Here is an 11,029-nt window from a genome sequence, read left to right as displayed (position 1 = left end):
ACATACATCACTCCATTATTATTCATGCAAGTTAGCTAGCTACTAAAAACTCGTTTTTGAAGTATTTCCCCAGGATATGGATATGGATGGTTTTGTGGGATTGTTTCATCCTTGATCTTAATTCTTGGTGGTGGGGGCAAGTAAGGTCCACCACTAACTAGTTACAAGGAAAAAAAAAAAAAAAAAAAAAAAAAGAGAGAGAGAGAAGAAAAAAAAGAAAAAATCCCATGAACGTGGACAGGTTTTGTTGGTCTGAAACGGACAGGAGCTGTAGGGCGGTTGGACAAACGAATGCCGTTTCGGCTTTTTTCCCTTCTTCTCTTGCATGACAATGGTATTGATAAAAAGTTGTACGTACGGAGTAGGAGGGAATTGTTTCGCATTGTTGGGAAAAATTATTTATCGTCCTCTTTGAAGATATGATGGAAGGAGTCAGTTATTAGTAGATGGGTTGTACTGGATAAAAAATCTCTTACAAAACAGCAGGCCAAAACTAACAGACCTTCCAAATCCCAAATACAAATCTCAAATCCCACCAACTTGCGTGAGATGCAAGACATTCATTATTCATCAAATGAGACGAGAGAAAACGGACAGGCTAACTTGATTGGTCGGGATCGGTGTTGACTGGACTGTACACGTGCGCTGCGTACAGCGTAACTACTCCGTAACTTAACTGGCTGGCAGAGAAACACATCACCGTCATCACATCACAGCAAGGGTCCAGCGCATACTCTGTACTCCGTACTGTGACAACTAGTTGGAGTTGTAAAATAAACTGCGTAAACGGAATACAGGTTTGTCAGAAACCAAAACCAAGAAACAAAAAAAGAAAATAAAAAACGACCAGCACATTTCTCATTTAACGAGGCCAGCCAATAATAGGGAGGGGCGGCAGTGGGTGCAAACGGGCCAGCAGCCAGGGCGTGGTTGGCAGGGACTTGGTCCTGGAAAGCTGGGTAAGACAGGCCCCTGACTGCAGCGACTGGGAGGGAGGGGCAGGCCAGGCATGTATCAGTCTGACAGGTGATTGTGAACACACCTAGATCCTGTATACGTACACAGTACATGTACATGTAGATGTAATGAGCATATGTCTGTTAATAGCGAGGATATCAAGCTGTAGGCATATATATATATACACATATGTATTCGACTTCCACACACCACAGGACTTGATCTGTCTGAGGTCTCCAATCCCTATCTGATATCCACGGAAGCGTGAGCGGGCGTGCAGCTGCTAATCTTCCGTGTCGCTTGGCAGCTGCACGCACGAACGTAGCCTGTCTTATTAGGCTCGGGGCGGTGGGGCGCCGGGGGCTGATTAGTGTGAGGCTAGGCCGCTTGGAAAACCCTGGTACAGACACAGTACCGTATATACAAGAAGGTTGCGGTACCTGGCTAAGACGGGCTGTTTCCATGGGCGGGCGCCGAGTCAATCTCAATCTCAGGAGCTAAGTTAATGTGGAGGAACATGCCATGCCGGCATCGAGTGGAATGTATGTATGTATTGTTCATTAATATGATAGTGTGCGTCAACTTTGATGTTTAATAAAGAGAAAACGATGTATACTTTGATGAGAGTGAAACAATCCCTCGTGTTTCCGTTCCCATCGTGTTGGTACGTATGGATGTATGGACGTATCTAGTATTATTTATTGCTGGACGGGGGGTTTCCAGGTTTCCAGGGCTGCTCCTGGCTTGTTTCACGCTGCCAGGAACCAGGAACCCGCCTGTCATGGCAGCCTATAGCAGCCGATAGCAGCCTATCACAGCCTAAGAACACCCTAAGAACAGCCCGGTTGCAGCCCGGTTGCAGCCCATCGCAGCCCAGCCCAGCCCGCGGGCTTGGCTCATTTCACATCCCTCGTTCACTTTTATGCTGGGAGACGACGACGGACATCAGCCAGTCCTCCTGACACAGTTATGTCTTTCTTTCTCTTCTTCTCTTCTCTCTTCTATTATTCTCTCTTACTCTCTCCTCTCCTTTAGTTACATATATACCGCCGCCTCTCCTTTCGGCTTCTTCCCTGCCCGCTCTCCCGCGTTCTTGTTCTTCTTCTTCTTCGCTTTCCATCCTTTTGTTGCTGTGCACTTTTCGCTCCTTCAAAGTGCGCCTGCCAACCTGCTTGCCTCCTTGCTGTTCTCGTCACTCCTTTTCGCGTGTGTCAGAATCTTGCCTCCTCCAGGAAAACCTGTATACACTCTCTTCCGTCTGCCTTGGTCAGATTCTGCTCTCCGCCCGTCCAACTCCCCCTCTCTGTCTTCCCCTCCCCCACCTCCCCCCTCTCATCGCTCACAGTTGATCTGTGTGTGTGAAATTACAAAAGAGAAAGACAATCATCAAAGAACGTCGCCAATTATCGCGTCCTTCGTTTCTCTAAATCTTCCTTCGTGACCCCCTATATTGTCCTGGCTGATATTCCCAACACCCGACGACGACGACTTGACGACGACGTCCCCTACGACCCCGACAATTTTTTTTTATATTCTATTGATATCTCTCCTACTTGGGTAGAAGGGAAACAATTGAAGAAGAAAAAGAAAAGGAAAAGAGCAAGACAATTTCAAATATCAGAAACTAGAAACCATGCGATCCTCCCTCCTCCTCTCTGCCTTCTTGGCCGCCGGTGCGCTCTCCTCCCCGCTCCTGCCCAGAGCCTACGAGACCGATCTCACCATCGTCACCGTCACCGAATACGTAACTGCCGGCGCTGCCACTCCCACTCCCACTCCTCCCCCGGCGCCTGCTCCTGATGCTCCCCCCAAGGATGAGGGCTCTGCCCCCCCTCCTGCCCCCGAGCCCAAGCCCGAGCCCGAGCCCAAGCCCCAGCCCAAACCTCAACCACCACCAAAGGAGCCAGTGAACAAGCCTCCTCCTCCCCCCCCAACCTACGGCAATGACTACCAATCCAAGGTGCTCTACCACCACAACATCCATCGCTCCAACCACTCCGCGCCCGCCCTCACCTGGGCCAACAACCTGGCCAGCTACGCCCACACCGTTGCCTCCAAATGCGTCTTCGAACATGATACGTGAGTAGACAATTTATTCCCTAATGAGGAAAAAAATGAAATGAAAAAGAAAAGGAAGCCAAATGTGAACTGACACCTCTCCCAGCTCCGTCGGCGGCGAGTCCTACGGCCAAAACATCGGCTACGGCATCCCACCCCAGGACATCGGCAAGATGATTACAAACATGATGTACAACGACGAGGCTGGCCTGTTCGCTGGCATGTACGGCCAAGCCAACCCAGACATGAGCAACTTCTCGAAATGGGGTCACTTCACCCAGATCGTGTGGAAGGGCACTACCGTTGTCGGCTGCGCTACTGTCAAGTGCTCAAACCATCTGCGCTGGAATACCGTTTGCAACTATGGGCCTCCTGGTATGTTTTTTTAATTATCCTTTCTACATTTTTGTCTACTTTTCCATTGGGGGATTGTATGCTAACGAATACCTTTTTTTTTTTCCCTTCCCCAGGTAACTTCGGCGGCAGATATGCTCAGAACGTCCTCCGGCCAAACGGTGCTCAGATGGCTGTTGCTTAGATTTGCTACTGATGCCTCTGCTGATGCTACTACTGCTGTTGATTCTATTCTTTCTTTCTCTGCAAAAAATTGTAGTAGTGGTTTTAACTCGGGAGGGGGCTAGCTTCCTTCCCTCATCGCATCCGTCGTCAATCCAATTTACATCGTTCATCGTCAACTTTTCGGCTTTTTACTTTTACTTTTCTTTCTGCTCTCTCTCTTTTACCATTACCGCCGTTTCTTGCCTCTCACTCGCTTTGTTTTCTCCTGTTCATTATCCTTTTTCTTCCGTCTCCCTTGGTTTCCATTCTCTTTGTCACCTTTTTGCCGGTCTTCATTTCCAAAAAATTTCTTCCTTCCCTTCTTTTTTTTTTCCGTTCTGGCTTCCTTGAACAGAACAAAACGTAACCTCACCACTTTTCTTTTATCACTGTTTGATTTCATGGAATGAGCTATGCCCATGGGACGAACAAGAGAAGAAGAGAGTTAACTTGATTCTGGTCCCATCGTTGTTTTGTTTCCCCTCGCGACAAAGCACGAAAGAAATGTCAATACCCCGGCAAGAGGCCAGGCTCCAGGAAGGGATCACGAGGCGGATGGGATGGATGAGATTGGAAATGACGGGAGTAAACGGGAGTAAACGGGGAAAAGAAAAGAAAGGAAAGGAGGGTTGAGAGAGTAAGGGAACAGAAAGGAAGAAAGAAAGAAAGAAAGAAAGAAAAAAGGTCCAAAGTGGCGTTGAGCTTTTGGTTGAATTTGGGTTGATTGCGACTGATTGATTGATGATTTGTTATTTTTATTTTTTTACTCTTTTCTTATTCTTTTGTTTTATTTTTTTATATTCCCGCCGCGGACATATATAGTTAGTTACATATATATATATATTTATATTATTATTCTGTCCTTTTCCTTTTTCCTTTTTCCTCCTCTCGAGCGTGGTTGGAGGGTTTATACTGGAGAAAGAAAAGGGGCGGCGAATTTTCATCATCATCGTTGAAACGAAACAGAAACAAAGCAAAACAGGGCAGAACAATAAGAGGAGATGGCTGTCATTGGTGGGTGCAACCAACCAATCAAACCACATGGTATGGTATGGTATGGGCCGGGTGTTGCTTTTGTTTCGTTGCGGGGGAGGGAGGTAGGTAGGGTTGAGGCGAGAGGGGGTAAGAGCTGTAACTGTAAGATGGACGGGAACAAAGGCATTGATTGAGTGAGTGAGTTTCAGATGTTAGTTTCTACTGATGCATTATTGTTCTGTGGTGTTTCTTCTAGAAATACAACAGACATGTAATATATGCAAGATTAGTAAATTAACACACTGATCAAGATATCCTTACAATTTTCTGACATTTTGTTTGATGTCTCACTCTGCAAAAGAGAGAAAGAAGAGAAGAGAGGGAGGGAGAGAAGAGATATCTGATAGCTAAATAAATGTTTGCTGTGACTGTGATTTGATTGATTGATTGATTGATGAAGATTGATCTGCTGTGACTTATTCCAGGTTCTCAATTTGTTAATGATGTGAAGTGAAGCTTATCTCAGTAAACTCAGCCACTTCACTTCAAGCTAACTCAATATGAACTACTGCTACTTTCTGCCAAGTCCTGCTAACATCTGAGTCAATCAACTGTCACAGAGCTTTTACTAAATCTAAATAAGACATTCTCAGTAAACTCTTTATAAAGTATCTAATAAAAAACAGTTCTTATTTATTAGTAACATAGAAATAATTTACTTTAATTATAATATTTAAGATAGAATCACTGTATAATATTACTTATAGATTATTTCTTTATTATTTTAAAGAATTAATTTTTCAATTTTCTATTGATTAATGTAATTTTTATCTGAAAATATATATATTCTAAGTATAAAGTATTACATTGAAAACTACTACTATGATTTTAAATATGAAAATGATTTACTAATTTTTCAATTATAATTATATCTAGTTATTCATAGACTGACCGCCGGGACCATGAATTTCACATTTGATTTCATTTGATCTGGTCTCATACATTTCTTGGCGTGAATCCCGCTGGGACTGGCTATTAAAAAAACATGTAAAGTGACTATATATCAGATCTTAAAATGGAACCATGACTTGAAAAAAATGAGAAAGTGGTCTCATTTGGTCTCATTTAGTTCTATTATTGACATAAAGTTACTATTTTTAGACATTTTAAGGTTTTTTTTAGACTATTTTTAATTTTTTAAAAAGTAACACTTTTTGATAACACTCAAATGAGATTTAAAGTCATTTAAAGCAATAAAAATAATTTAAATTGAGAAGTGAAAATCATGGTCTCATTTGGAAAATGTGACAAGAGTAGACAGTAAGTCTCACTGAGACAGTATAGAACTACTATCTAATGTTAAAACCATGTAATGAGATCAGTCAAATTGATAATGAGACTATCAAAAAATCTGATCCTGGTCTCAGACACGGTCACACGGTCAGTCTAGTTATTCAATATCTTAATCTTATTATTAAAATATCTATTCAGTTATCAGAGACTATAGTTAAAGTACTGAGTATATTTTTTAATAACTTTTAATAACTTCTAGTAACTTCTGAACTCTTGATAATTTTATATAGTATATTAACTTCTAATAACTTCTGAAATCTTTTAACAACTTCTGAATTAATTATATAATACTTCTTTTTAACAGCTGAGTTGAACAATATCTCATTAACTGTATTAAATATAGTTAAGAGAGATTGAAGAAAATGTATAAGTCAGTTACAATAGCAGCTTTAAAAGTCATTATTAAAGTAAATACTTTTAATAAATATTAAAAATATATTATAACTTATTATAAGCTATATTAGATCAGATAGTATTAATAAGTAATAGAATATTATTCAGTATTATCTTTAATAAATATGTGATTTAGAAGAATGTATGATCATCCGATAATAACACAGCTGCTTTCAAACATGCTTATAAATATAAAGAGATTATAGCAGCCACTAATTAATTTAGTATAATATATATAAGAAGCTAGTGTATATCTGTAATTATACACTGACTCAAGCAATCTTTGAATCACATCTGATAACATGTTTAAAAATCAGTGAGAAGTGCAGACTTCTTCAGAGTATAATAATTTCATCTATGAAGTGATTTATAGTTATCATATCAGAGTGATTTTAAACATCTTAAAAGATAGTATATGAAGAAGTAATGAGAAGAAGAGTATTTAATTAATACTACTCTGCTTATTAAGAAAAAACTTCACGCTCAGATAAATGTCATATATGTAAATAAATAAGATATGAGAAAGAGAATGTAAGCAGTGAATCAGATTCAAAAAAGATCACTCTCTATTAAGAAGAATAAAAGAGAGATAATTATCACTGAAGTTATATAATAATAACAGAAAACAGAAATCAGAAATTATATAATAATATAAGAATATAATAATATAATAATAGATATCATACAATTAATAAGAAATCACTGAAATGAATATCTTTTTTAGTTAATAGAAATAACATTCTTCTCTGCTATCTGAACTGAAAGATATGCAGAATCTCTTAGAGAATTTACTTAAAGTAGTAAGAAAAGCAGCTAAGACTGCTGAACTGAAAGTAAAACTCTGTACATGTATAAGAATTCTAAACAAGATTAAGATCTTGTGTATATAGTAGCAGACTAAGATAAAAGCTAAGTAATAAATGATATTCACTGCAGATCAAGCATTCACTATAAAGAGCTTCATCAATACAATTACTATTAATAAGAATAGAGAAAATCAGATTATAGATCTGTAGTAAGAGATTTATAAGAGATCTACACTGAATAGATTGATATGATATTGATAGATCTTATATAACAAAGAGAAAAACATTAGAGAAGAAAAAGAAAGAGAAAGTGTGAGAATCAGTAATTGAAGTGAATATTTATACATGTATGTAGTAATGTACATAGTGAAGCTTTGAGACAGAAGAATCTATACATGTTAGTAACAGCTGAGAATCAGTGATTGAGAATAGCTGAGAATTGACGTGTATGTGTTTAAGAATGAAGCAGTTGAAATCTGTGAAGTGTAATAAAATAGTCTATATAATTGATCAGGTGCAGCCTGTCACATTAGCTCTCTCTTTTCAGAAGCAGTTCTTATCAGTCAAGAACTACTGTTTCAGATAATGCAGAACTCAGAGTTCAGATTGAGTAATTATATCTGACTTATTTTATAAGATATTATTAACTGTGACTGTGAGGTCTCTCATTGAGAATATTCTCAATCTCTTACTCAAGCTCATTATCTTCTTCTATAATGCCTGGCAGCTGTCAGTTGAAAGTCAGTTGAGAAGAGAATGAGTCAGTGACAGCATGACAGAGCAAGCTTATGTAAAAGACATTATGAATTTCTGATGATATGTCAAGACAGTAGTTGTGACTATCTAGAACTTCTATCACTTTATACCTGACATAGCAGTAATCTAGTGTATGAGATGAACATGTGATTCATATATTCTTGAGATTCAATCACACAAGATCTTCTATCTTATATTACTCTGTGAAATCTTATCAGATATTGATTTAATCTTCTTAGTCTTGTTTCACAGTTATCATGAAGACCTCTGCTCAGTTATGAGTGTCTCGGAGCTTTATTACTATATTATCAGTGATCTGAATTGAACTATGAGAATTCAGTGTGAACTGTGTAATCTCTAGAAGATTCAACACTTTCATGTAGTATCTGTGTGTAAGAAAGAACAGGCTTATATATGTTAAAACAGCATCTCAACTGTTAATAGTGACCTCTGCATGTAGAAGAAGATTATGTCAATCATCTTATAAGTGATTATAGAACTTATAAAGATAATTCTCTACAGTCTGAATTATATGTTCTGATGTATTATCAGTCTCAGAGTGATAGATAGTTGACAAATAATATGTAATCTTGAGAACTTGACAGATTCTTGTTCAGAGAGTGTTTATAAATTAATAATCTCAGTCTGATATAATAGATCTTAACAACTTATGTATCTAATAGAACGAACTCTGTAAGAAGACTTTAGTAACTTTTTTAATATTTATCTTGTTATAAGGTTTTAATATTATATCTTTACTTAGTTAATTAATAATGATCAGAATGTTCTTATAACTCTTACTCTTAGATAGATTAACAGTGAAGTCAATCACTATATCTCATCAGATTCTATCAGAGATATTGAGTGATTTCAGTAGATCTTTTCTACAGTTCTTTTATAAGATAATGAAAGATCAGTGATTGCAGTTTCAGACAAAGTGTCTGATACTGTTTAATATCTCAGATCAGTAGAACTCTTGAGAGATCATTCTATACAGTTATTTATAATCTGAGTGATCAGTTATATATGAATCATGCATCTCTTACATTATCTAAGTATGTAAGAGTTTGAAGTGAGAGACTCAATATTGTTCACAGAATCATAGAGTGTTATTATCATTGATTGAGTATTCTGAGATATCAGTTCTTGTACATAGTTCTGAGAGAAATCAGAGTGCTTCTTGATATACTGCTTCAGTGAGTGCTTGAAGAAGTTCATCAGTTTGAGCTGTTACATGTCATAATTCATTCAGTATAGATTTGAGAGAAGTTGAGATATCAGTGTCAGTGTCAGTGTCAGTGTCAGTAGCAGTTCTAATGGAAGAAGTGTGTATAGTGTCATGAGTTGTTCTACCTTGATTAATTAATATCTTCAGATTCAAGAGTTGATGTTCTCAATTCATTCAGCATGTATCTGTTACATTGAACAGCATATCTTGTTCTTGTTATGAGAGAGCATCTGTCATTGAGTTCTGACTGCTGAGATGATAGTGTATTATAAAATAAAAGCAGCTTAGAAACTCAGATTATTGTATTTGTTATTCTGTAAGTTTATAGATTATTATAAAGTATTTGAGATTCTTATAATCTGTGATTATCTCAAATTCAGAGACACTTTGAAGTTTGAAGTCTCATTCTTCTAGACAGTATATGATTGTGAGAAGTTTCTTATCATAGATCTTATAATTGCATTCAACAGGACTCAGTTTCTTAGACATGAAAGTGTATGATTATAGAATATCTTCATTATTATATTATAATATAACTTCTTCTGTGATATAGTCAGAGAAATCAGCTTTGATAACTATCTCACAATCAGAATTGAATATTATCAGCAGAGAGATGTTAATAAATATCTTCTTCATCTGTGTAAATGCAGCTTCAGTATTCACTGATCATTGAAATACTGAGTTCTTTTTAATGAGCTCTGTAAGTGATCTCACAATATCTGAGAAGTTTCATATAAATCACTGATAGAAGTTAGTAAATTCAATAAAGCTTTATACATCTTTCACAGTGTATGAAGCTTCTCATTCAAGAATGACAGAGATCTTCTCAGAATTCATTCAATTTCTCTTATCAGCTTCTATGATGAAATCTAAGTATTTAGTACTCTTAACTTCAAAGTCATACTTGTCAATATCAATTAATAATTCTGCTTCTCATAGTCATTGTAATACTCTTTGCACATACTCTTGATATTTCCTTCTAGATTCATTGATGAAGATGAGAATGTTATCTAGATAAGTGAATACAAATTCATCAAGAAAGTCTCAGAGTGCTCAGTTAATATACTTCTGAAATATACTGAGAGCATTGATCAGTTCAAAGAGTGTGACTACTCATTCAAAGAGACTATAATATGTTTGAAATATAATAAGTCATTCATCTTCTTCAGCAACACAAATCTTATGAAACACAGTGATAATATCTAACTTTGTAAATCATTGAGCTCATCTGATACATGCTAAGATTTCATTGATAAGAGATAAGAAATAATAATCTTTCTTAATCAATCTGTTCAGATCTCAATAGTTCACACAGAATCAGAGTTCTTCATCTGATTTCTTTGCAAAAAGAATAGAAGCTGCAGTAGAAGAGTTGTTAACATGTATGAATCTCTTATTCAACAGGTTATTGAGTGTCTTCTGAAGAAGAAGGAGTTTATCTTAAGACATATTATAGAGAGAGTCTCATGATAATTCAGAGTTCTTACTCTTCTACTTCTCTAACTCAATACTGTGATCTATTTCTGAATCTCATAAGAGAGATAAATTTGTAATGTTGTCTTGTTGAAAGACATCTAGATATTCATGATATTATTAAGAGAGTTTTGTATGAGAATCTGTTGTTATAGTACAGAATAACTTCTCTAGAGCTTTCTTAATATCAGTCAGACTGACAGAATAGATTAATATATAATTTTACTGTTGATAATTTTATCAGTAATTTTAATAACTTCTTTTTCAGAGTATTTCATAAGCATTGACAGAGATCTGTGTAAGATTCATAGTCTTGTGAATATTATCTTCATGAATTCTATCATTGTTAGAGAATATCAAGCTTCTGTTTCAAGTATTCAGTAAGATATCTTGTTCAGATAGTCAGATAAGTTCTAACATAAGATTATAATCAAGATTATTAACTTTATAAGTATAGACATCTTCATATTGA

The 11,029-nt window shown here is 36.7% G+C and overlaps 1 protein-coding gene across 1 annotated transcript; it reads left to right on the top strand.

Moving 5' to 3' along the window:
- Positions 1–1,395: 1,395 nt before the first annotated feature.
- BDBG_03573 (uncharacterized protein) lies at positions 1,396–4,433 on the top strand. The gene is made up of 3 exons (XM_002626363.2): positions 1,396–3,036; positions 3,122–3,390; positions 3,486–4,433. Exons 1-3 carry the CDS (start codon positions 2,591–2,593, stop codon positions 3,551–3,553), a joined length of 783 nt encoding a protein of 260 aa, XP_002626409.1. The 5' UTR covers positions 1,396–2,590; the 3' UTR covers positions 3,554–4,433.
- The last annotated feature ends 6,596 nt before the right edge of the window (positions 4,434–11,029 follow it).

The sequence above is a fragment of the Blastomyces gilchristii genome (genome assembly GCF_000003855.2).
Source record: "Blastomyces gilchristii SLH14081 genomic scaffold supercont1.5, whole genome shotgun sequence".
In the NCBI taxonomy this organism is placed as follows: domain Eukaryota; kingdom Fungi; phylum Ascomycota; class Eurotiomycetes; order Onygenales; family Ajellomycetaceae; genus Blastomyces; species Blastomyces gilchristii.
This window is presented reverse-complemented; position numbering and strand designations above follow the sequence as displayed.

Excerpts from the sequence above, each read along its gene's own strand:
- BDBG_03573 (XM_002626363.2), top strand. The coding sequence starts at position 2,591 with ATGCGATCCTCCCTCCTCCTCTCTGCCTTCTTGGCCGCCGGTGCGCTC. Across the intron at positions 3,037-3,121 it reads TGCGTCTTCGAACATGATAC|CTCCGTCGGCGGCGAGTCCT; the intron begins GTGAGTAGACAA and ends CACCTCTCCCAG. Across the intron at positions 3,391-3,485 it reads TTGCAACTATGGGCCTCCTG|GTAACTTCGGCGGCAGATAT; the intron begins GTATGTTTTTTT and ends TCCCTTCCCCAG.